Source organism: Solanum tuberosum, unplaced genomic scaffold (assembly GCF_000226075.1).
Source record: "Solanum tuberosum cultivar DM 1-3 516 R44 unplaced genomic scaffold, SolTub_3.0 scf00106, whole genome shotgun sequence".
NCBI lineage: Eukaryota > Viridiplantae > Streptophyta > Magnoliopsida > Solanales > Solanaceae > Solanum > Solanum tuberosum.
Window position 1 is genome coordinate 236,286 of NW_006239032.1, and position 27,865 is coordinate 264,150.

Genomic DNA, 27,865 nt, shown 5'->3' on the forward strand with positions numbered 1-27,865 from the left:
TATTAATTTCAAATCAATCTTTATTTATGATATTTGAATAAATATTGAATTTTAATTAATTTATATTTTGATTTTAAATTTCAAATCCTATTGAAGCCTGAAGGGCAGGATTTCAACTCCAAGTATATGATTTTAATATATTTTTTAAAAAGATCCATAATTTTAAATTTTGTAAGAGACACACTAGACGTGAAGAGATTGTTCTTACTATTTGAAAGATTATATTGAATAATAATTAATTAATACAATTGTTGATTTATTGGACCATTGAATCTTTGTGAAATTTTGTGTATTTGAAAATTAATAATAACGTGTAATCACAAATATTTATTTATATCAAAACATAAAAATATGAGATTACTTAATTAATATGACGTCTTGCGATATTTTGTTACTTATTTATGAATTATGATTTTCTTATTCGGTAAGATGGTAAGAATTGGACAGTATACAAAAACCGACTAATAAGGATGAAACTGTGGGAGGGACAATATTTTTATCCTAATTTAAGATATGTAAAGATCGACACATGAAGTTGATTGTATATCTAATTGATATGCAATATAGTTAATTGATGTATACTTTTATAATTTAATTGAAGTATACATCGACTGTGATAGGACAACTTCATCTTCGAGGAGTTTGTTGTAAATTATTAGTTTGTGTATATATAAAAAGTCAACTACATAGCTAATTTATATATACATTTAGTAGATGTTTACTTCTATAATTAGTTTGAAGTATATATATAATATGATTGTGATGAGTTTTGAGTGAAGTATAACTCAAACTTATGGTATATCTTTATACTATAATTGTGAACAAAAAGGATATTTTTCAACTATTCCAAACTTTATAAGAAACATCCAAGAAGATCTAATAGAAATATCTGAACTCAAAATAAGAATTGAACGGATTAAAACAAAATTATATCGTAGCATTGATGCCACAATACAACAAACGTACCATTACATATTTTTTATATATGTAATATCAAATAATGATTTACTTATAGATTATTTAGCTAGTAAATTTTTAAATCAACCATAAGATTTTTGCATATTACAACAAAAATGTCAACCATAACATCATTATACGTCCTTTGATTGCTTCATCATGACGGATTCAAACAAATAATAGTAATAAGTAAATATAAACATCAAAGAAAGGTGAAATAGTTAAATTACACTACCTAAATTCAAGTTGATATTTTGAAAAATCTCAATCTTAGAACTCAAAGATTTTTATTTTTTATTTCTTATTTAAAAAAGAAAAACTCGTAGGTAAACTCCAATAAAGACATATAACTTCATAACGTAATAATTTATTTTTGTGCGCACATAACTATACTGTTTAATAAAATTTAAAATAGTACTTGGATGTTATTTGCTAGAGATAGACAATTGAATATGGATAAATCTAACCATTTGTACTTGAAATGTCATGGCATAAGATTGGTTCAACATGGGTACTCATGCACACTTCCTGATAAGTGAGGTTCATATAGGGAAAATTACGCGAAATGACAATTATCTAGTGTATATTATGTAATATATCTGTAGTTTTGATTATTTTTAATTTGTGGTTATAGTTTTACGAAATTTTGTATTCGATTTCCTAATAATATAAATCTAGAATTTGTATAATTCAATTCTTGAGTGTATAAATCCACAAATTGTATATGCTTACCCTAACTATTTGCATACGATCTATGAATAATTCATAATAAATTACCATGTTTTTATATTGGCAAGTGAAATATACAAATGGAGTTCTGCAAAACTCCTAATATATAAATACAAAATTTTGTATGCACTTACTTTGTTTGTATATTCGCAAATGAAATATACAAACAGACAAGCAAAATATACAAATCGCAACCTCCATAACGAACAGAACTATAACTATAGAGTGCAATTACTAAAATTAAAACTATAAAATCTTATTATGTCTATTATCTTTGCTATTTTTGAAATTTTCTCTTTACTAGTTTTCGAACACGAGTATTGCACGTGTATACAGTGCTAATTAGTATAAATACTTCTAAAATATAAGTATACGATGTGTAAAATACAAGCTCGAATCAAGGAACAATTATAGTCAACTGATATTATCATCAGTGCAAGGCACATCATACAAAAATATTGTTATCAAGTGAGTTTCAAACGTAATACTACAACGACTTCAAATATATAATTCTTATAATATATCAATTATTCAACTTGTTAAGAATACTTTTTTTAATATGTCACAACACATAATTTCAATATCGGCATTATAGTTGTAAAATATTTAATGCCTTAAAGTTTCCGTCTTCTTTTTAAGAAATAGTAGCCTCCACTTCTTTTTAGATGCATACATATCGATAAGTTGTCGTCGAAGGAGAGTAGTGTTTTGTAATAGTTGTAGAGAAATTCGATCAACATATGTCTTCCATCGGATGGTTAGTAGATCATTATCAAATTCATAGTGTACACCTACAAAAAAATTAGTATTTATCTGTTATAAAAATAATCACTGTTTAAATATTTAATTGACATGAATATGTATCCTTCGTCTTCTTTGACTCATTCAAAATTATTAATTCTGTCATCTGTAAATTTTAAATTATGAAATATAGCACAATCATTTGTGAGATATTAACAATATGGTAGAGAAAAGAAAACAATATAAACCAATAATTATATGGTGCAAAAAATAAATGCATATAAAAAAGATAACTTTGAATATGTGTATATACATACTTATGAACCAACCAAAAAACAAATGAATTACATATAAGAAAATTTGAAATCATCAAATAAAAGTTCAATGAAATAGAAGTATTTTCAAAGGATAAATAAACATAAAATAAAAGTATTACTCCCTCTACATAATAGGAGATGTGAAAAGACTTATAACTGATTTGAAATATAATATTTAATGTAAAATTATGTCTTTTTGGATTCTTAATTATAAAAAATAAATAAGAGAAAATGAAAAGGTTTTTACCTAATGACATTATACGGTTGTTTAATGAGGAATTATATCTTCTTCGATTATTAATGTGGTTGAAGAGAATAGGAACGGATTTTGATGAGTGGTGCAACTATTTAATATGTTATTATTTAATATCTAATTATTAATTAAATATAATGGGAAAAGGCAAATATGAAAAAAAAATAAGTTTCATGGTATAAGAACTGAACTGTTTTAACCAGAAAAACAAAAATGAAATAGAAATGAGCAAAAAAAAGAAGAGAAAGACAATTTTAAAATTAAAATAACAATTACGGATACCTAGTAGTAGTATTTATGATAGTAAAAATGTTCTCTAACTGCATTATATTGATTACAACATATATTCATAATTATATATTTTTGAGATTATGTAAATTCTCTAGCTTTTTATTCCTACATAATTACTATTCTGTAGTATTAAATATTCATATAATTACTAATTAGAAAGTATATTAAGAGATTCTTGAATCGGGAAAAATCTAATTCTAAAAACTTGCAATTAAAAATTCACGGTAACTTAATCCAAAAGGAAATAAATTATATATCGATAAATAAAGAGTGCATATTATTGTTTTGTAAATAATATTTATTTGTTATTGCAAAGAGTATTCTTACTACCTATATTTACAAGAAACATACCTGATAAATGGAAAAAGGCAAATATGAAAAGAAAAAAAAAGTTTCATGGTATAAGAACTCAAATGTTTTCACCAAAAAAACAAAAATGAAATAGAAGTGGAAAAAAAAAGAAGAGAAAGGCAATCTTAAAATTAGAAAAATAATTACCTGGAGATTCAAAATGGAAGAAAAATAATAATCATGAACTTCACAGTATCCATATACAACAACTCTGCTCGACATCAAGATTAAATCATCACTGTTAAACAAGAAATATAGATATCAAAAGATATGTTCATCACATTTTTTGTACATAAAAAATAATTTATTTGGAGAAATAAAATATTCATAAAAATTTCAATACATAATATGAAAATATTTTACCTCATGTGATCTTCAATTTGATATAAAAAAAAGCATTTCATGTGCATAACAAATCTAATCGTATTTGCGCTTGTGTACAACAATCCCTTCATACGATCGAAAATCAATTCCTTCAAATAGCCTCTAACCTATGTTTGTAGTACCCATATACTCCAACAATTTCATATCAAAATTGAATATACATTTGTAAATACCTAAAACTCTTATGAAAGTTAAAAAGAAAAAAGACAACAAGTTCTTAATAGAGAAATTTTAAGAACAAAGCTCGAAGAATTGAACTAAAAACATTAATAGAGAAAATGAAAAAGAAGTTTCAAACTCAAAATAAGACTCACCATTTTTGGCTTAGAAACGATTGTAACATCAATTGTGATCTTTGAACTTTTGTTTATAAGATGTTACCCACATTAAATGAACTTTTGGACTTTATTTTTATTAAATAAAATGAAAAGAATTAGTGAAAAAAAGATAACTAAAAGTGGGAAAATCAGATTTTTTTTTTACCTTGAAAATGGTAATAGAGTCATTTAATTCTACAAAGGCATTTTAGTATTTCAACTTTTCATTTGTGGTGTTTCCACTTATAATAATACTAGTATATGGACACGTACGTTGCACGTGTACTCCATAATGATGAATATGAACTATTAAAAAATCACATAATTTCTTTTAAAATAGTATTTGACTTACAATAAAATTATGAAAAGTAAAATGATAAATGTTTGTAGTGTATAGTTAACTCATAGAAGAATTTTTTTTGCATTTAGTCCCCCCCTTATTATAATTTTGATATATAAATTTTATATTTGTTTTAAAAGACAAAATAAAGTAGCAAAAACAAACATAGAGGCACACTACCTTATGATTAACTTCCTTAAAAATGTCTTTCTTGTCTCATAAAATAGAGTAAAAATAATGAAATTCTTCCTTAAAATGTCTCTCTTGTCTCATAGAATAGAGTAAATATGTTGAAATTAAATTAATAGTTACATGATAGACATTTCAAGAAGATAAAATGTTTGACATTAATTAGTAAAAGATGAAATTCTCTTTCTCATTAAGTAGAATGCAATTAAGTAATTTAAATTTATAAATAAGGAAACTTTTAGAAGGAAATAACTAAAGAATTATAGTGCAATGATTGGTATTTAAATTCTGCCATTATATAATTAAAATATTAATATTTATTAAATAAATCAGATTTTAATTTAGTGGAGAGACAAAATGACAATATTAACATTTTTACAATTAAATGTTTGTTAAAATATATTTTACATTTCTTTGTTAAAAATATAATAGGAGCAATATTTGGTCAGAGGTTAAAAGATCTTCCAACTTCTTAAGCATTTTGGTGTATCATTTTTTTGACTTTGGGATTTGGATCTCATGATAATTTTAATAAAAATTGTCTAAAAATATAGATTTTATCCACAAGCACATGTAAGAATAATTCTTTACAAATATTTAAAATTTAAGGTGCAAAAAATGTAATTATTAATAATTTGAAATTAGAATACCTTGTAAGCATTAATTGCCTGTTTTTACATGCCTTATACACTATTTTTATGATTCTATTTGTTTAATTTTCTGTAGCAAAAAATACACCCTTCAATCAAATGCATTCTTAAAATGAAATTACAAATACAAAGAAAAAAAATATCATATATAGGAGCAAGTTTAGCATAAGGCCGCTACCAATGAAAATAGAGAAATTCTAAGAAAAAAATTTCCCTGCTTTTTATTGATAATGCAAATTGAAACAAAGCTATAGAATAAACATTCAACCTTTGACTATAAAAAAAGAGTTGAAAGTTTTGGAAGACTAACGGAAGTGACATTCAACAACATAAATGGAGGGTTCTTATCATAGTTCTAATCTCAGCAAATAAGTAAAAAAACAAATACATCAAGCTCCGATATTCTAGTAGTTGAAGCGTTATTCATCCCTATAATCACATTATGCCTTGTAATCTTGACACAAATCCTCTTGTCTTGAAATTTTCTTCACTTGATTAAAGCTTCTCTAGTCTTCCACACAAAAATTGTATCACATGTAAATCTTTGGGATAAGGGTTTGAAAAATACCCCAACTTTGGTCAGAAGATGAAACACATACATGTATCCATTTAAAGGGATAACATTTATTTATTTTTTCCTATTTAATTTACTCACATGTATACCAACTAAAAATATTATAGAAATTCTACTATTTACTATTTAACTAATTAAATATTTTAATAACATTTGGATTTAGTTAATTATTAAAATATTTAATTAATAATTAAAATGGCCCTTAAAGGATTTAGCAACCCCATGTATAAGGACAAATTCAATGGCCGGTAAATGCTTTAGCAGCATTTTCTAAAGACCTTTTTGTAACCTATACAAAGAGTTATGAACAAACTTTAGTCCATTAGGCTAAAATTGTCTGACGTCTTTTCATACCAAACATTAGAAAATAAGTCAGAAATTCACTTGTTTTCTAGGAAAATATTTTCCTCCATACCTAGACCTCAGAGACAAGATATTGGGCACTGGACAAATAGAAGATTATGAGTTTCAGGCTATACAGCAATCAATGGATCAGCCTTTATTCCCCATTTGATGAGTCTATCAGTGGTTAATTAGTAGTCACTGTTGTAAGGTCAGACACATGATGAAACAAGTTTTTGGTCTAGCTTGGTTACGTTGCCAAACATGAGACTCTTCCACCGTACCCTTGGTAACTCGCTCAACAGCTGCAAATAGTAGCAACGGATCAGATTACTTTGTCAAGAAGTAGAGGGCATTTGTAGTATGAGGTCTCTTGAAGCGAGTATTCTCCTAGTCCCTAAGTAGTGCATTTTTAAGACTATTTTCTATATAGTGTTGATTTCCATTGCAACTGCCGCTAAAAACTTCAATGTCTTAGAATAGAATGCACCTTAAATTTGTTGTTAAGAGGATGATTCCAACAATTTAATTGGATTTACCAGCAATAAAAATGGATGTTAAAAGTGCATATTTAGACATTTTCGGATTGGATTTAGCAGCTAAACAATTACTGTTAAAGCTTGCGATTTTTAGTGGTAATTTAATTGGATTTATCGACAACCGAAAATGGATGCCAAAGGTGAAAATTAGCCATTTTGTGAATGCATTTTCAATTGGCTAAACAGTTGCCGTTAAAGGCTGTAACTTTAGCAGCAATGAAAACCAGATATAATCAAGAAGGAAATCTATGTCAAACAACTACTATGATTATGGAGTGAAAATAATGCTAACATAATCCTGACATCCGAAGAACCTGATTCGAAATTTTAGGTTCTGATTCCCAAATCCTTAAGATGTTATTAGTTGCGTTTTAAGTCATCTTTGTTGGGTTTGGACTTTGGTCTAATGAGAGTGGAAACTGAAAGATAAAATAAGCAATGATTCTCTGTTTACATTGCAGCTTTTCTCTGTTATCTAACTCTCTACTCTTCACATTTTGAGGTAAGGTTGGCTTGAAACAAAATTTGTTTCAAATGATTTGACTATTGGATTTATTTATTTTTGTCAAAATGCAATATGCAACAAAAGAAAAAAAAAACTCTTATCATTAAAAGGTCGACTATATATAATCTGCAAAGATCTCCAACACTGCATCTTAAAAGAAAAATCTAAATTGAGAGGAAAAAGGAAAGGAATACATTAGATCAACTTGGACTGTATGTCGGATGCAATATACAAGAACTATCTGAATTGGGGGTATTCTTGTACGAGTCAACTGGAACTGTGTAAAAATTGGAAAATTCATCATGATCATTATCACCCTGTCCATTTTGATTAGACGAAGAGATTCCAGTTAACTTCCTCAAACCTTCAAGTTCAATAGCCACTTCCTTCATTGTAGGCCTATCTTCTCTATGTAATTTAAGACAGTTATTCACCAGCTGTCTTTTGGAGTTGCTCAAGATTCCCTTCTTGCAAAACATGATGATCAAGAATTTGAAATAAGTGGTTGTTATTCACGGATGAAACAAAATAATCAGCCAAATTCTTTTGCTCATCGTTTCTATCTCTAATTATAGGTTTCAACCCTGTCAAAAGTTCTGCCAGAACTACTCCAAAGCTATAAACATCACTTTTCTCCGTCAGTTGAATTGTCTGAAAATATTCAGGATCCAAGTACCCTGATGTTCCTAAAACCAATGTGTTTGATCCAGAGGAATTAACTTTGAAGCTCCAAAAATCTGCCACTTTAGCTGTGTAAGCATTATCTAACAATATGTTGGCAGACTTAACATCCCTATGAATTATAGGCATGGACGCAAAATGAATGAAGGTAAGCAAGTGTAGTGGCTATCTCGGCTGCAATTCTGAAACGGTTTTGCCAAGTTAACCAACTCCCTCCACGTTGGTTGTGAATGTGCTCGTAAAGATTTCCTTCAGAGACATACTCATAAACCAATGAAGGAACTTCATCTTCCAAACAACATCCAAATAGTCTTACCACGTTTCGATGGTTGATTTGAGTTAGAATGACCACCTCATTGATGAACTGCTCAATTTGACTCTCATCCACAATTCTAGATTTTTTAATGGTAACTATGCGAGTATCACGTAGCACACCTCTATATACAATCCCATTGCCACCACGACCAAGAATTCTATCATTGGCATAATTGTTTGTAGCTTTCTTGAGCTCCTCAGCTGTAAATATTCTTGTTGCTTCAACACCACCCTCTTTAGTGGAGATTCTCTGTTTCAATAATAAACCACCATTTTTGTTGGAAGAACTTCTCTCTGACTTTAATCAATTTTCTTTTCTTGATGCTGAAATAGAGCCAGGATATCCCAACCACTAGGGAGATAAAGCCGATTCCGATACCTGAATAATTCATAAAATTTAACTTTTATTGTTTCAAACACATTCTGTATTATTCAAACATAGTCCGAATTTCAGAAAAATAATTGAGTTGATCTTGGTCTTATATCATAATCATCATAAATAGCAAATGTGGAGTTCTTTTAATTCGTAGTAAGAAATACAAAAGAATATGGGAAAACAAAAGTAATACTTTGCGGTTTTGCCATATGTGGTACCTGTATGATGAACTATCATATAAGAGAAACATGTAAATCTCAAAGTTGGTTTAAATAAAAAGATTAAAGTGTCAAAAAACACACCTAAATTTTATTTTGAGTTTCATATCTAAACTAATGAGAGTGTAAATTCCATACTTAAATTATCACTTATTCGTTTAAGAAACACACCTCAATGATCAATAATACAATCTCTCTTTTATTTGAAAAAATCTTGATACATAGCATTCCACATGGATAAAATATTTCACCTTGACAAAAATTGAATAATAAACTATTAATATACATTAAAAGTTAAAGATTAAATTATTACTATCCCCCAAAAAATATTTTCTTAAAAAATAAAATTTAAATTATTTTTCTTATTCCACTCCACCGCCTCCTCCCCTTCACCCTCTCCCTCCCCCCCCCCAAAAAAAAATAAATAATTCCCCGTCCTATTTTTAAAAAAAGATTTCTTTTATAAAATATTTAAAAAAAATTCATACTTCACCCTAGCCCCCCTCCCCCCCTCAAACCAAAAATTCTACCTCATCCTATTTAACCATCCACTTCTAATTTATTTTTATTTTAAAAAAAAATTCTCGTTTTGTGTTAGATATGTACCTATATTTATAGGAACTTCTTTTTACTTGTGTACCGAATATAACATAAGTATAAATATTATTTAAAAAAAGTATTGCGGCGACAAGTAAAAAATATTTTTGATATGTATATATTTAATACAAAACGAGAAAAAGAATTGGAAGCGGAGGGTTAGGTGGAGTGGGTAGAATTATTTTAAAAATAAATAAAATAATATCTAAATTAGTATTTGAAGGGGGAGGAGAGATGAAGTAAAAAAAGTTAAATACTTTTATAAAAGAAATTTAAACCAAAAAAACTAAAAAAAATGGGGGGCCGGGTTAAGAGGAAGTGAAGGAGTAAGTTAAAAAAATATTTTACATTTTATTTTATAAACAATATTCTTTTGGGATAATAATTTTTTAATTTTTGTAAAGGTAGTTTGTTTTGTCCATGTGAAGTATGATGTGATAATTTTTTAAAATAAAAGAGAGTGTATTACACACACCAAAGTTTTCCAAGATATATTTACCTAGAGAGAAGTTGATCCAGGGGAATTCACAGTAGGGAGCAATACAGCCACGACCATCCTTTTTGCCATCATCGGTATATCCATCAGGACAAGAGCAATTATAACTCCCTGGGATGTTTATGCATATACTTTCACACGAATTGGTGTTTGGATCAGCACATTCATCAATATCTGGCAAAACCAAATAAATAGAATACTGTTATATCAAACCACAAAACAGTTTTTACTTTGAATAAAGGTTTAAAAGTGTCAAATTTGTTCCTATATATACCTTGGCAGCCTTGATTAAGATAAGGATTGCCATGATAGCCTGTATTACAGCTGCAGCGGTAGCCACCAAGACCAGTATCTGAATCAACACAGTGGCTATTTTCTCTACAAACATAATCCTCTAGTCTTTCCAGAGCTTGCGCACAACTAAGATTCCCGATGGCCCATTCCAGGACAATGGGAACAGTGGCCTTTAACCTCTCATAAAAATAATCAACAGTTAGATCATCACCTAGATCTGGCAAGCCCTGGAAATGAAAGCGATCTGCCTCGCCCAGAAATGCATAGCCACATGAATTAAAGGACCAAACGTCGGTATGGTTTTGTGTGCTAGACATGGTTGTGTTATAGTATTTCAAGCCCTTGGGTATCTGTTTCTGGCAGCAGCCTTTTCCCATACACTCTCCTCCTTTCATCACATCCTCTCTGCTTGTACAGCTGACAGTGCAGCCATACTCAAAGTTGTTAGGCCCCGAGATTGCACCGTAGTCATCGCAACCAACTACAATAAACCTGTTCAGCGCAGAGAAACTATACGGACTTGATTCCAATAAAATTTTGGATACCATATCCTCACTGATCACAGCTCCAGTGGAGTTGTAACATCTCCAACCGAAGACATTGGAGATGCGCAATTCAGCATCCGAGATGTCATACACCGTCAGATTGTTTTCTGTGAGGGGTTTCTCAGAATTGTTGCAGTGGATCTCAAACCCCGAATCAAATGCGCAACCTGAACCAATACCGAATGGATACGGAACTGTTACATTCCCACACTGCTTAGGGCATCCTGGTTTTGTGACATTGGTACCTTTAGTGATGGTGTAAGTTGTATTAGCGTTGGTTTGGGCCATGGTTAATGTCAATATTAGCACACACGCATAAAAACAAGCAAGCAAAACCATTTGGTTTTGGTGCATGAGTTCTAAGTTATGGTATATATAGTATTATGACTTCTAAGTTTAACTCATAGTTTTCGGTTCAAATAGTTAATGAAATGAATAAGAAAGAAGTGTAATCAAATCTTTAATGGATATGACTTCACAACAAATTACATCACTGACAATGAGATAACAGATAAATTATATTAGTTTAGTATTTCCTTTGTTAATACTTTGCACTTCAAATTTTCAAACTTTGACCTTAAATTTGGATATAGAAACTTTAAATTTTTTGAAATAAAATTTATATATTTAGAAACTACGTAAAAAGTAATATAAAATACAATAATTAATAATTTAGAATATTCAGAAGGCATATAAAAAAAACTCAATCAAAGGAAAATGTGATATTTGCACCACACAACTCATGTAAGTATTGTGTTCTTATTGACTTTTAAGCTAATTTTTGGTCTATAATAATTACGATTGACTTTAAATGGAGAGAAAAAAAAAAAATCCAACTTGTACATCTGGGAAAAAAAGCAATTATGTCAGGATTATTCTCTAGCGTGTACATAAACTCAATTGACGTCGACAATCTAACCATTTGAACTTGTAAGGTCACCGGAAAAGACTGGTTCAACATGGGGACGCTTCTATAGTCTGCAATATGAACCAGACACTGTATATATTTTTGTAAACGCTGGTCGTTTGATTGTTGGATAAGAAATAAGTTAATGTACAACTTATATATGATGTTTGGTGGGTAGATAAAAAATAAGTTATTGATGTATAAAATTAATACGATATTTGGTTGATAATTTAGATTCTCCCATGCATAACTAATACTACATGTATACATTTTGAGGGAACCTATTATTATTTTATACCAAATAAAAGATGAAATAACTAATGTTAAAGTCATACAACATCAACATATTTTCTTCAGTTTGACTAAGTCTTGCAGTAGCTATTTTCTAGCCGTTAGTTGTCACTTTGTTATTTAATTAGTTCCTGATATTTTCCTAGTTGTAGTTAGTGCAGATTTGTTTTCCTAGAGTTTAGGGCAAGTAGTTTAGTGGAATTATGATTCCACAAATTCTGTAAGCCTATAATAGGCCACTCAACGTATTAAATAAAACTACCTGCAACTCCTCTGCAAAATAGTTTCACTGTTTTCTCTTCTCTTTCTTCTTCCCTGTTATTTGTCTTTTGATTATTGAGCTTTCTGTTGCATTTTGTTCTACATTTGGTATCAGAGCCGCCAGCACGATAAATGATCTTCAAGTAGTTGGTGGAATCAAAAAGCTCAATAACCAAAATTACAATACATGGTCAACTTGTATAATGTCCTATATGCAAGGCCAAGATCTTTGGAAAGTCGTCAATGGAAGTGAAGTTACCCAACCAGAGGCAGAGGATGCCAATGGAACATTGCGTAAGTGGAAGATCAAAGCAGGCAAAGCAATGTTAGCGCTCAAAACAACAATTGACGAAGATGTGTTGGAGCATGTTCGTGATGCTAAAACGCCGAAAGAAGCGTGCAGGGACACACTTGCTGCACTTTTCTCAAAGAAGAACGATGCAAGGCTACAACTTTTGGAGAGCGAGTTATTATCAACAAAGCAACGTAATATGACAATTGCCCAGTACTTTCACAAAGTCAAAAGGATATGCCATGAAATTTCAAATTTAAATTCAACAACACCAATTGGAGAAACCAGGGTAAAAATAATTATTATCCATGGTTTGAGATCTGAATATAGAGGTTTTGTTGTTGCTGTACAGGGATGGCCAAATCAGCCATCACTTGTTGAGTTCAAAAATTTACTTGCTGGCCAAGAAGCCATGGCGAAGCAAATGGCAGGACTCTCGATTAAGAATGAGGAAGAAGCCATTTACACCAACAAAAGCAGGAACATCAAACAAGCTGCTTGTGGGTTTAAGAAGAAACATTTTCAGGGAGATGAAAATTTTCGCTCAAGAGGAGTTTCGAAGAATCAAAAGAACGATAGAAGATTCGAAGGGACTGTTACAATTGTGGGAACAAGGGTCATATGGAAAAAGATTGTTGGTTCAAGAAACAGTCCGTCGAAAGTAACGCAGCTACCTCAAATTCCAACGAGAAAAGTGAAGATGTTTGGGATGCTGAAGATTTTTCGCTATAAAAAAAGGAGGATTTAGCACTTGCATCGACTATATCTGAATCAATTGATCATGAGAATGACTGGATCGTTGATTCGGGTTGTGCAAATCATATGACAGGTGATAAACAAAAGTTACAGGATCCATCCGTGTACAAAGAAAGTCGAGTTGTTGTGACATCCAATAATTCAAGGTTATCGATAGCTCATATTGGTAAGATAGCAGTTTCTCTTCAACAAGGTGCCGATCATATGTCACTTCAAAATGTCTATCACGTTCCTGGAATGAAGAAAAATTTGCTTTCGATGTCACAATTAACAACATGTGGAAACTACATTTTGTTTGGTCCTAATGATGTGAGGATTTATTAGGATCTCAAGAACTTAGAAAAACCAATTATGATGGGGCATATATTAGAATCAGTCTATGTGATATCTACAGAGTCTGCATATGTTGAAAAGACAAGAAATAATGAGACTGCTGATTTGTGGCATATGAGATTAGGCCACGTGAGTTATTCCAAGCTAAGTTTGATGATGAAGAAGGCAATGATCAATGGTCTTCCTCAACTTGAAGTAAGAACATACATCGTTTGTTCAGGATGCCAATACTGTAAAGTTCATCAGTTGCCATTTGAAGAGTCCAAATTTACAACTGATAAACCATAACAACTGGTTCATTCTGATGTATTTGGACCGGTCAAGCAATCATCAATTGGTGGAAGGAATTACATAGTGACCTTTATTGATGATTTCTCTAGGTATGTTTGGGTTTTCTTTATGAAAGAAATATCTGATTCCTTTTCCAAGTTTAAAGAGCTCAAGAAAACAGTTAAGGGAGAAATGGGCAAGAAAATCCGGTGTTTAAGAACGGATAACATAGGGGAATACAACTCAATTGAGTTCTCCCAGTACCTAAAGGAATGCGGAATTCGTCATCAATATACTTGTGCCTATACACCACAATAAAATGGCGTCGCTTGAGAGATATAATAGGCACTTAGCAGAAATATGCCGCACTATGTTACATGCCAAAAATATACTAGGAAGATTTTGGGCAGAAGCAAAGAGGACCGCAGCATATGTCATCAACAGACTTCCTCAACAAAGGTTAAATTTTCTTTCACCTTTTGAGAAGTTGTGGACGATGAAAACTAATGTCAGTTATTTGCGAGTTTTTGGATGTGTGTGTTATGTTTTTATACCTGATCAGTTACGTAGCAAAATGGACAAGAAAGATGTTAGATGTATTTTTATAGGCTATGATGATCAAACAAAAGGATGGAAATGTTGTGACCCTTCAATTGGAAAGTGTTACACATCAAGGCATGTTGTATTTGATAAAACCTCTTTATGGTGGTCTGCAGAAAAGGAGATTTTACCATACAAAGCTGATCCAAAGATAAGTCGCAAATTACTTATTTTCAATCAAGTGAAGACGTCGAGGTTGAACAAGGTGCAACTCATAATTATGAGCAATCAATTGTTCATCAACCAACATATGAAGGCAGTGAAACAAATGAAGAAGAAATACCAAGTGCTCCACAGTCCGAGGCGAAGAGGTCAGAACGGATTCAGAGAAAAAACCCCAAATATGCCAATGCAGCAACAATAGAGGATGAATCTGGAAAAGAACCTGAAAGCTTTGAAGAAGCATCTCAAAACTTAGCGAGGACTAGAGCATTGGAAGAGGAGATCGCCGCACTAGAGCAAAATCAAACCTGAAAACTTGTGCCAAAGCCAAAAGATGTGAAACCTATATCATGTAGATGGGTTATAAAATAAAACGTCGCACAAATGGGTTGGTGGAGAAGCATAAAGCTCGTTTGGTAGCTCGAGGATTTACTCAAGAATATGGTTTGGATTATGATGAAACTTTCAATCCAATGGCAAAGTTTACAACTGTGCGAGTCTTACTTGCACTTGCTGCTAGCAAAGATTGGAATTTGTGGCAGATGGATGTTAAAAATGCATTTTTACATGGGGAGCTGGATTGAGAGATTTACATGGCTCAACCAATGGGTTTCCAAAGTCAAGAGCACCCTGGATGTGTTTGTAAGTTGCGGAAGGCGCTCTATGGATTAAAGAAATCGCCAAGGACCTGGTACGGTAAAATTGCTGAATTTTTAACTCAAAATGATTATTTAATTACATCTGCAGATTCAAGTTTGTTTGTCAAAGTCGATGGAGGGAAGCTAGCTATAGTGCTAGTATATGTTGATGATTTGATTGTAACTGGGGATAATGAAGAAGAAATCGTTCAAACGAAGGAAAATTTATCTGTTCTATTTCATATGAAAGAACTTGGACAACTTAATCATTTTCTTGGTTTGAAGGTTGATCGTACTCGAGGAGGAATTTTCTTCATCAGCGAAAGTATTCCATATACTTCTTGAAGAAATTTGGAATGTTGGAGTGCAAGCCAATTGCAACTCCAATTGAACCAAATGTCAAAATGTGCACACACGAAGGAAACGATTTAGAAGATGTGACAATGTATCGGAAATTGGTAGGAAGTCTGATTTATTTAACTCAAACTCAACCCGATATTTCTTTTAGGGTTGGTGAGATGAGTCGCTACATGCACAATCCAAAGAAGCACCATATGGAGGCTGCTCGACGAATGCTAAGATATGTGAAAAGTACAATTGGTTATGGTCTTCTGTATAAAAGAAGTGAAGAATGCAAGTTGGTTGGTTACTACGACTCTGACTATGCAGTAGATCATGATACTCGTCGTTCAACTACTGGATTTGTATTTAAGCTTGGAGCTGGAGAAGTTTCTTGGTGCAACAAAGGGCAGCCAATGGTGTCGCTGTCAACAACAGAAGCTGAGTATTGGGCAGCAACAGTTGCAGCTCAAGAAAGTACATGGCTTATGCTGCTGATGAAGGATTTAAAGCAACCAGTTGGCTATGCAGTTTCCTTGTTCAGTGACAATCAATCAGCAATCAGTTTAGTTGAAAATTATGTCTTTCATGCAAGGACTAAGCAAGTGGAAATACATTACCACTTCATCAGAGAAAAAATGTTACAAGGAGAGATCAACTTGGAGCATATTAAAACAGAACAACAAATTGCAAACTTGTTCACAAAAGGCTTATGTGCCAATAAGTTTGAAAGTTTTCGTCAGGAGCTAGGCGTTGCTAAGACTAGAGCTGATGTCGGGAGGAGGTGTTAAAGTCATACAACATCAATGTATTTTCTTTAGTTTGACTAAGTCTTGCAGTAGCTATTTTCTAGCCGTTAGTTGTCACTTTGCTATTAATTAGTTCCTGATATTTTCCTAATTGTAGTTAGTGCATATTTGTTTTCCTAGAGTTTAGGGCAAGTAGTTTAGTGGGATTATGATTCCACAAATCCTGTAAGCCTATATTAGGCCACTCAACGTATTAAATAAAATTACCTGCAACTCCTTCTCTGCAAAATAGTTTCACTATTTTCTCTTCTCTTTCTTCTTCCCTGTTATTTGTCTTTTGATTATTGAGCTTGATGTTGCGTTTTGTTCTACAACTAATACATGAATAACTGATCATTCATAACAAAAGACATACATAAAATAACACATAAATTCACTCATAATTAATCCATATATTACCTATACACATGCAATTCTAATCAGCTATGTGCTTTGAAATTGAAGTTCAAATTTGAAATTTCATTTAAAAATTAATATTTGTGTAGTGTTATTTGTACAAATCTTCAACTTCACTTCAAATCCTGCTAGGATTTCAATTCTAAGTTTATAATTTTTATTTTTTTAAAACTCAAAATGTGATCCATAAATTTATACTTCATAAAAAAAAAAAAGTTTGTAATAGTATGATTTATGCATTTATTTATAAAAGAAGCACAAAGATAGCATGTCATGATACCTTATTTATAAACGGGAAAAGAGTTTGATAGACTCATCAACTTTAGCATTTGATATACCCCGCGTAATGAAAGAGGCGCATATATCCCTTACCATTATACAAATGGTTCACATATATCCCTACCGTTACAAAAGGAGCTCACATATACCCTTCATCTAACGGAAGTGAAAAAATTAGTTTTAAATTTATATTTTTTAATTTTAATTTTTTAAAAAAATATCATCTAGAGGTATATATGATCCTTTAATAGCAAAGTTGGGAAAATGCATAAGTACCCCCCCAGCCTATGCCCGAAATCCCAGAGACACACCTAACCTTTACTAAGGTCCTATTACCCCCCCGAACTTAATTTATCTATAATATTCTACCCCTTTTCGGCCTACGTGGCACTATCCTTGAAAAATTTGTCAACGTGCACTGGGCCCACAAGATAGTGCCACGTAGGCCAGCAAAGTTCAATGTATATTTTTTATTGTTTTCATACATAAATTATGTTTTGACTTTTTTTATTATCATTATTTGAGTTTCTTATAATTTTTATTTTATTTTTTCTTTCATTCTTTAGTGTAAAGAAAATAATTTGAAACTAATTTTTTTATGGGTATATTATAATTTAGTTTTTGTATTTGTATAAACAAAATAGACATCTATAATGAATTTTACAAGAAAATTAGTGAAACATAATAAATTTGACCATCAAAATAATAAATTTAAATAGCCATTGAAACAAAAAAGTAAAAAAAAAAAAAAACTTGTGAGGAGGATCACATAAACCCCGTATGGATTATATTTTTTAAAAAAAAATTAATTTTAATTTAATTTTTTCACTTCCGTCAGTCAGAGGAAAGGGTATATGTGGGCCCATCTAGTCGAGAGAAGTATAACAAAAAGGGTATATATGAGCCACTTTCATAACAAAGGTATATCAGCTCTAAATAACAAAGTTGAGGAATTTTTTCCCTTTATGAATTATGGTTAACTTATTTAGTAAAATAGTAAGAATTAGGTAGTTTTGATAGTTGTTACAAAATGTAAAGTTTTTATCAAATCCTTTTTCCCTTTTTCTCTATCTGAAGCGAGATTCGAACTAGCAATCTTAGAGTGTACACTAGGGTCAATATCATCAAATCATAGAGTGAATTATGCTAGATTTTTTTTAATTTATATTTATATACACACTCAATTTTATACTTGTTTGACAATATTTTTTGATGAAGTATCGTTGCTTCATTAACTCACATTCAACTTTAATAGTGCCTCCGCCGTCTTACAATCATGGGTTCGCCTCTGTTGTTACACATAGGCCGAAAATGTGATAATCCAAAGTATGTAAAGTCTATATTTGCAAAAACTCACCATAGTTAGAGCAGCAAATTAACAGCCTCTCCTGTATATTAAAGATAAAATGTCCATAAACAACCAAAGAAATTTAACAACGTTTTAGTCTGTAATCCTAATTCCAGTCTACTTAGTGTTTTAAGCACTTTGTTTTTGAAATTCAGAATCATCAAACAGAGGAATTGCTGTCTGTATACAATATTTATTATTTCAGCGGCGTAGAGATATGATCTGTTATCTGTATATGAGAAACACAAAAACCAAAAAGAAAAACATCCTCTAAATACCCACGGAATATAATCAATACTTTCTTATATTCATTAAACAAATATGTTATGGACATAACTGGGTAAAACGTTATCTAGGCAATACTAGAGGCACAAATATTTGGATAAGGAAGAATTGCCCAAGCTACTCTGTTCAAACTCTGGATACTCTTTTTGAATATTTGAAAGACAGTCATAATAAATTCCATATCCTATATGCTTGACAATATTACATGGAAGAAGTGCAATTATTTCACATGCTTTATAGAGACACGAGCAGTAGAATCGCTTACAGGAAATCCAAGCGACTTGCAAAACACATCACAAAGGGAAAAAAAATATCACATACAATGCAACATGACATCACTACTGAGACCACTTCTACATTGCCATATGCAACAAAGCCAAATTTTAGGTTTCTGATTCCTACAAGTCATCTTTGTTGGAGTGGGAATCCTCCACCACATCTTACCCTCATAGTGTTTCGCTAAATACTCCTTCCGTTCCATTTTATGCGGCACCATTTGACTTGGCACGATATTTAAGAAAAAAAAGGAAGACTTTTGAAGTTTGTGATCTAAAACAATCCTTAAATTTGCTGCTAGGAGGGTGATCTCTTTTCTCAACAATTTAATCAGCTTTACTGGCAATAAAAATGGACACATATCATGAAAAGGTACGATATATGATATCTGCGAAAATCTCCAACACTGTATCTTAAAGAAAAATCTAAAATGAGAGGAAAAAGGAAAGGAGCCTACATAACATCAACTTGGAATGTATGTAGGATGCATTATGTGAGAACTATCTGAATTGGGGGTATTTCCATAGGGGTCTATTGGAACTGTGTAAAGATCTGATAAGTCATCCTGATCATTATCTCCCTGTCCATGTTGATTAGACAAAGAAACTCCAGTTAACTTCCTCAAACATTCAAGTTCAATAGCCACTTCCTTCATTGTAGGCCTATCTTCTCCTTGCAAGTTAAGACAGTTCTTCACCAGCTCAGCCATCTTTTGAAATTGCTCAAGATTCCCTTCTTGCAGAACACGACGATTAATAATTTGAAATAAGAGATTGTTATTCAAGGACGAAACAAAATAATCAGCCAAATTCTTTTGCTCATTGTTTATATCTCTAATTACAGGTTTCAACCCTGTCAAAAGTTCTGCCAGAACTACTCCAAAGCTGTAAACATCACTTTTGTCAGTCAGTTGACTTGTGCGAAAATATTCAGGATCCAAATACCCTGATGTCCCTTGAACCAATGTAGCCACATGTGTTTGATCCAGAGGAATTAACCTTGATGCTCCAAAATCTGCCACTTTAGCTGTGTAAAACATTATCTAACAATATGTTGGCAGACTTAACATCCCTATGAATTATAGGCATGGATGCAAATGAATGAAGGTAAGCAAGTGCAGTTGCTGTCTCTGCTGCAATTCTCAAACGGTTTTGCCAAGTTAACCAACCCTCTCCACGTTGGTTGTGAATGTGCTCGTAAAGATTTCCTTCAGAGACACACTCATAAACCAATAAAGGAACTTCATCTTCCAAACAACATCCAAAGAGTCTTACCACGTTCCGATGATTGATTTGAGTTAGAATGACCACCTCATTGATAAATTGCTCAATTTGACTCTCGTCCACAATTCTAGATTTTTTAATGGCAACTATGCGAGCATCACGTAGCACACCTCTATATACAATCCCATTGCCGCCACGACCAAGAATTCTGTCATTGGCATAATTGTTTGTAGCTTTCTTGAGCTCCTCAGCTGTAAATATTCTTGTTGCTTCCACACCACCCTCTTTAGTGGAGATCGTTTGTTTCAATAATAAACCACCATTTTGTTGGAAGAACTTCTCTTTGACTTTAAGCAATTTTCTTTTCTTGATGCTGAAATAGAGCCAGGTTATCCCAACCACTAGGGAGATAAAGCTGATTCCGATACCTGAATAATTAGGTGGAATTCAACTTTTATTGTTCCAAAAACATTCTGTATTATTCAAACATAGTCTGGATTTCAAAAAGAAAAAAGATTGAGTTGATCTTTGTCTTAGATCATAATCATCGTAGATACCAAAATTTGTAGTTATGAAAGTTCTCCAAGATATTTACCTAAAGAGAACTTGATCCATGGAAATACAGAGTAGGGAGGAATACAACCACGACCATCATTTTTGCCATCATCGGTATATCCATCAGGACAAGAGCAATTATAACTCCCCGGAATGTTTATGCATATCCTTTCACACGAATTGGTGCTTGGATCAGCACATTCATCAATATCTGGCAAAACCAAATAAATAGAATACTGTTATATCAAACCACATGAGTTGATCAAATATGCAGCATAAGGTTTAAAGGTAGTCAAACTTGTTCCTATATATACCTTGGCAGCCTTGATTGAGATAAGGATTGCCGTGATAACCTGTATTACAGCTGCAGCGGTAGCCACCAAGACCAGTATCCGAATCAACACAGTGGCTATTTTCTCTACAAGCATAATCCTCTCTTTTCAGAGCTTGCGCGCAAGTAAGACCCCCGATTGCCCAGTCCAGCACAATGGGCACAGTGGCCTTTAACCTCTCATAAAAATAATCAACAGTTAGATCATCACCTAGATCTGGCAAGCCCCGGAAATGGAAGCGATCAGCCTCGCCCAGAAATGCATAGCCACATGAATTAAATGACCAAACGTCGGTATGGTTTCCGGTGCTAGACATGGTTGTGTTATAGTATTTCAAGCCCTTAGGAATCTGTTTCTGGCAGCAGCCTTTTCCCATACACTCTCCTCCGTTCATCACATCCTCTTTGCTTGTACAGCTGACATTGCAGCCATACTCAAAGTTGTTAGGCCCCAAGATGGAACCATAGTCATCGCAACCAACTACAGTAAACCTGTTCAGAGCAGAGAAACTATACGGACTTGATTCTAAAAAGTTGATGGAAACCATATCCTGATCAAGCAGAGCTCCGGTGGAGTCGTAACATCTCCAACCAAAGTCACAGGAGATGCGCAATTCAGCATCCGAAATGTCGTACACTTCAATATTGTACTTTGCTATAAGGGCTTTCTGAGAACCATTAATATAAATGTTGCAGTCAATTTCGAACCCCGAATCAAAAGCACAGCCTGAGCCAATACCGAATGGGTACGGAACCGTTACATTCCCACACTGCTTAGGGCATCCTGGTTTTGTGACATTGGTACCTCTAGTGATGGTTTGGGCCATGGTTAATTTCAATATTAACATACAGATATAAAAAGCAAGCAAAACCATTTGTTTTGGGTGCATGATTTTGAGTTTCCAAGATGATGCAAACTCAAGATTCTCATATATTAATAAATGCAAAGAGCCAAATACAATTGGGGATTTGGGGTTGCACCCGAATGTGCGACCTAATGGTTAATGAAATGGTTGAAACCCATAAAATCTCATTCAAATTTCAATGGAGATAAAAAAAAAAAAAGTAGTGCTTCTTCTCACTTGTCCTAGCCTGGGTGGACAATTACCTCGTATATGTTGTTAATAGTGGAAGTTGATAAACATCCCGTGAAATTAGTTGAAGCACACGAAAAATGGTTCGAGCTCAAAGGTCATGACACTAGAGTCAAGTGGGACGACTCTTAAACACTATATATTAATAAGGATGTAAATAGGGCAGAGTGGATAAACCTTCACCCGTTAAATTTTTTACCTGCCTTGCTCTGCTCTGTTCAGCATTTTTGCAAAAAAAAATTGTCCTGCCCCATTTATGTTTTCTCTATCTTTTTTTAAAAATAAAATAAAATTCATTTGTAGTATTCTAATTTCTAAGTAACAAATGTTGACTTTAATTGAAGAAAAAATAAAACCTAACTAGTACATCTTGGCAAGACTTTATAAGAAGCAGTTTTGTCACTATACAACATGAGTTGTGGTGTAGTGGTGAAACTGTTTCACTCTTAATTAGAGATCTCGAGTTTGAATCCTGAGTATGGAGGAAATCTTGTTGAGAGCGCCACTCCCGAATAGGCCCTGCTGTGCGCGATCCGAATTTAGTCGGGGATCTAATATGGGCTCCGAACATCGAATGAAAAACAAAAAAAAATGTCACTATAATCCTCTAGCGTGTACATAAACTCTCATTGGACGTAGACAGTCTAACCATTTGAACTTGTTAGGTCATCAGAAAAGACTGGTTCAAAATTAGCCATGCACACTTCATAATGAGTATTAGGGGTACAAAGGGAAAACCGATAAACTGCACTAAATTGATTATTTGAGTTGAATTGAATAATAACAATTGATTAGTGGTTTGATATTGAAAAAAATTGGATCATAATTAGTTTGATTTGGTTTTAACTAAAAAGAATTCAAACCAATCTAACATTATATGTATACAATTGTGATATAATTTACAAATATTTCTTAAACTTTATCAGAATTTTTATCTTAACATATTATTTCATGTTTGAGACTAAAATTTTTAAATAATTCAATAAGAACTATAGATAGCCCACATATCTTAGTAACTCAAAAAAAAAAACTTAAAGCAATACTATTAATAATAAAGAAAAAAAGATCAATTCGACACTAAAGGCTAACAATAATATTGGATATATGTTCTAGTTTTACATAGGTCAATTAAATATTTAACCTAATTTTATTTTTGTATTTTAAGATGACTTGATATTTTTAAATTATGATTTATGATCATGGGCATATGAAAGGCCAAACCTACAAAGAAAGAGGGTCAAATCACTAGGCTAATTTAAGCTTACAAAAAGAATGAACAAATGCTTTTCCAAAATCTGTTTGCTTGTAGAAAATTCAGTACAAGACTAAAGGTGTGCATAGTTCTCAATTCTCATAGCCTCTCCTGTACATAAAAGATAAAATGCCACGCTATAGAGCATAGATTCACCAAAGTTTGAGCAGCTACTCTGTGCACCTTTTCCACATGCTTTCTAGAGGCATGATTCGAAATTGACAAGCGACTTGCAAAACGCATCACAAAAGTGACAAAAATGGGAAAACAATACGATGCAACATTATGGCATCATTACTAAGATCACTTCTACACCGCCATGTGCAACAAAGCCACATTACAGAACTGGAATTATCCTCGAGGCATCGTAGTCACACAGAAACAAGGACTCAATTTTCTTCAAAATAATAGTTTGGGAGAAAAGAGCAAACTCTGTACATCCTTACACCATTGCTTCCAAATCACTTGTTCTTGAAAGACTGCAGAAAAATTATCAGTTAGTAAATTACTCATTAGTTTGAGACTTGATATAATTACTTTTAAGAGTTTCACAGTTAAAACCTCAAAGGTTTTTGACGCATCCTTGATCTGGTCAGCAATTTTTCGCTTGGTCTGCACAGCTGCATGTATGAAAACAGATGTGCTCAGAACAGCCTGAAAACTTGACTAGAATAAGGAAGAGATATTGGTATATTAGTTACCCATTTTAGATAGATCATCTATTCTCTTCGAGGTAGTCTGCACAGCTGCTTGTATGAAAACAGATGTGCTCAGAACAGCCTGAAAACTTGACTAGAACAAGGAAGAGATATTGGTTTATTAGTTACCCATTTTAGATATATCATCTATTCTCTTCGAGGTCCTTACGGCAAACCTTTGAAAACTTTGGCTGAGATTAAAAGAAAGATACAGTTAGTGGACATATTTCCAAGACAATCAATCAGTATAATATCTCAGGCTTCATACTAGAGGACATCCCAAAAAGAAAGAAAAAATAGATTTCCCATGGTAGCAGAAGGATCTGTTTCCACTTGTTGTAGGAATAGTTCATCCTTTTAAACAGAGAACTAGTTAAGTGTTTTTTTTTTCTTTTGATAGGTCAGTCACATGAAGTAATTCCAAACACTCCCTACAAAATTAATTCCTGGCACACAACATCATTTTAACTCTGTCAACAATTTTACATCAACTAGGATGTCTACAAGTAGTCAGCAACGTAAGCGAGAAATGGTAATACTTGTAAATACAACTGCCTCCATTGAAGCTATAACTTGCCTAAAACGCTACAACAGTAATGCAACAACAACTTCACAGATTCTTAATATTTTGTATAACTAAAGCTGCAAGAAATTCTTTTTTATCTTTTCATTTGTTGAAATTGAAATTAGTTGAAGAGCACACAAGATGGTACAAACACCAATGTTATCAAAAAATAAAAAAATAGATTTCCCATGGTAGCAGAGGGATCTGTTTCCACTTGTCGTAGGAATAGTTCATCCTTTTAAACAGAGAACTAGTTGCGTGTTTTTTTTTCTTTTGATAGGTCAGTCACATGAAGTAATTCCAAACACTCCCTACAAAATTAGTTCCTGGCACACAACATCATTTTCACTCTATCAACAATTTTATATCAATTAGGAGGTCTACAAGTAGCCAGCAACGCGAGAAGTGGTAATACTTGTAAATACAACTGCCTCTATTGAAGCTATAACTTGCCTAAAAAGCTACAATAGTAATGCAACAACTTCATAGTAATATTTTGTGTTACTAAAGCTGCAAGAAATTCCTTTTTATCTTTTCATTTGTTGAAATTGAAAGGGATAATACATATATTTGACCTTAAACTTGACTTCAAATTTTAACTTTGACCTCCAACTTTCAAAGTGCACAAATAGACACTTTAACTATCCAACATTTTAATAAATAAACACACGTGTCTTACCTGGCAAAACGCGTGATGTGCACGCATTTTGCGCGAGTGAGAAGTAATTTTTGAGGCACAAACAGTGAAAAAAATGTTGAAATGACAACTCTACCCTTGATTAATTTTTTTTTTTTTTTTAGTTCTAAAATGGACGTGTAAAGTGTTTAATTAGTTGGCAGCCATTGAGTGGCTCAATAATACACGTGGCAGCGTGTGCATTTCACGCTCTTGGCTCCAAAAATCGCATGTTTATTTATTAAAAGGTTGGATAGTTAAAGTGCTTGTTTGTGCACTATGAAAGTTGGAGGTCAAAGTTAAAATTTGAAGCCAAGTTTAAGGTCCAATATATGTATTATGCCTATTTTCTCAAACTAATGACGTGTCGACCATTATTTAACTAGAACCCTAAAATCAAATTTAACTAGAACCCTAAAATCGAATCGAAGCACCTCAGCAATGGAGATGCGCCTCTCCCTCGAACGCGATCGGAAGAGTGCTGAAACCTCTTATCCTCAGAATCCGCGTGATGGTGATGTCAGTATCTCCTCTTTCTCTTCATTTATCGTTTCTGTTTTATCGTTCTAATTGGATTTCAGCTGTTTGATATGTTTTGCGTTTAATTTGAACTTCGATGCTTTGTTGAATAAACGAGTTTGTTGTTTTTGTTATGTGATGTTGAATGCAGAACTTGGCGAGGTGGGGACGTGCATTGCTGAATCTAGCACGGTTCGAGCATGGAGTCGAATCGAAACAAATGATTTCTGGTATTGAGTTGCTTGAATTTTGGGACTTGATTAAATAGTTTGTTATAAATTAGATTTTTTAGGATCGGTTAGTTAAATTTCTAATTTAACCTATAGTGTGTTTCTTCAGCTAAAAAATTGTTCTTTCTTTTGTTTGCTGTTCTTGTTCTTTGAGTTTTTGAAATTCTAAGAGGCTGATGAAGTGTGTATTTGTTGTCGTTTATTTGGGGAATTAACTTAGTCGAAGAGCACCCAAGATGGTACAAACACCAATGTTATCAAAAAATAAAACATAAAGGAACACACAACTCACTTTGAAGGGAAAAAAATCATTCCCTCAAGCCAGCACAACACAAAAGTGCAACATCACTAAAAACTTTCTCAATAAAAAAGAAGATAAAATAGAGATTGTATGGCTGTATGATAATGCTAAATTTCCATCATCTTCACAATCATTACAACCTACAAGCCTATAGAGCCATCTTTGGCAAGCTTAAGATGAAATGAACTAAAACCACAACCCCAAACATGATATAGGATACTCCAACAACAACCCCCACACTTGATAGGACACTGCAAACATGTTGGTGAACTCTCTCAATTCAAAAATTAATGATTGAATTTATGTACCCTCATTGATTACTCCTAAATTTCATTAATTTATTGTTGAATAGATGGGGAACACTTGATCAACTTGACGAGTTTTATTCCATACACCCCTAAACTTTATGTTGGGCTAATTTATGGCCTAAATTCGACCTGCAAACACTGTTACCTACCCTGCCTCCGCCCCATCGTCATCCCTACCTTACTCGATCATTTTGTGATTACTTCAAACTTGAAAAGAGCGAGCTAGATTATAAATTGTTAACTGAAGACAATAACAGAGTATGTTTAGCAAACAGGTTTAACATGTTTCAATCGATTGTATGAATATATTCGAATACACATTTTCCCTTTACAGAAAATACTGAAATATAAATAGATAAGAAAATAAACCAAAAGCAAAGAACAATAGATTACTTGTTGGCGAGTCCATTGACGATCAACTCGTTGGCTACGTAAGAAATAACCCTCTGAAGAAAGTTTCCTCCTCCCGCCATAGCTGATTCCTAACACTCTTTTCTATAGAAATATATATGGAAGTTATGTCTTTGTTCTGATTTTGGGAACTTGGGGAACAAGGAATCAGCTATATTAGGTTCCCGAAGCTTCCAGAAATTTGAACTCTTAACTTCGAAAATAGACGAGAAGAGATTGTTGGGCTTTCACAGATGGGCTTGGATTCGTAAGCATTTCGAAATCACTTTTTTGTATTAGTTAATTAGTCATCATAGCTATAATTTTAGTTAATTATCACTTGCGACTAATATTCAGTAATAATTATGTGGGCTAGGGTTTCGAGTTTGTATAATTCAAAATTTGTATAACTTTTGTATAATATAATTTGTATAACTGTTTAATGTTCAGATGTTTGTGCTTGTATAAATTCGTTATTCT

At 32.6% G+C, this 27,865-nt stretch overlaps 1 protein-coding gene and 1 pseudogene across 2 annotated transcripts; both read right to left on the reverse strand.

Annotated features, from left to right (window-relative positions):
* Window positions 1-7,679: 7,679 nt before the first annotated feature.
* On the reverse strand, window positions 7,680-22,531 carry LOC102582523 (uncharacterized; annotated as a pseudogene).
* A 1,247-nt stretch (window positions 22,532-23,778) lies between these two features.
* On the reverse strand, window positions 23,779-27,577 carry LOC102580512 (uncharacterized). Of its 2 annotated transcripts, XM_006349383.2 has the most exons (5): window positions 27,389-27,575; window positions 24,526-24,587; window positions 24,400-24,444; window positions 24,260-24,318; window positions 23,779-24,177 (listed from the first exon to the last, which is right to left on the reverse strand). In XM_006349383.2, exons 1-5 carry the CDS (start codon window positions 27,466-27,468, stop codon window positions 24,160-24,162), a joined length of 264 nt encoding a protein of 87 aa, XP_006349445.1. In that variant the 5' UTR covers window positions 27,469-27,575; the 3' UTR covers window positions 23,779-24,159. The 2 variants fall into 2 exon arrangements, with proteins under 2 accessions (XP_006349445.1, XP_006349446.1); XM_006349384.2 differs by lacking the exon at window positions 24,400-24,444 and having other exon boundaries at window positions 27,389-27,577.
* Between the last annotated feature and the right edge of the window lie 288 nt (window positions 27,578-27,865).

Coding starts and splice junctions, on each gene's coding strand:
- LOC102580512 (XM_006349383.2), bottom strand. CDS start 27,468: ATGGCGGGAGGAGGAAACTTTCTTCAGAGGGTTATTTCTTACGTAGCC. Junction 24,588..27,388: donor GTCAATGGACTCGCCAACAA/GTAATCTATTGT, acceptor TTTTAATCTCAG/CCAAAGTTTTCAAAGGTTTG. Junction 24,445..24,525: donor AGATGATATATCTAAAATGG/GTAACTAATAAA, acceptor TCATACAAGCAG/CTGTGCAGACTACCTCGAAG.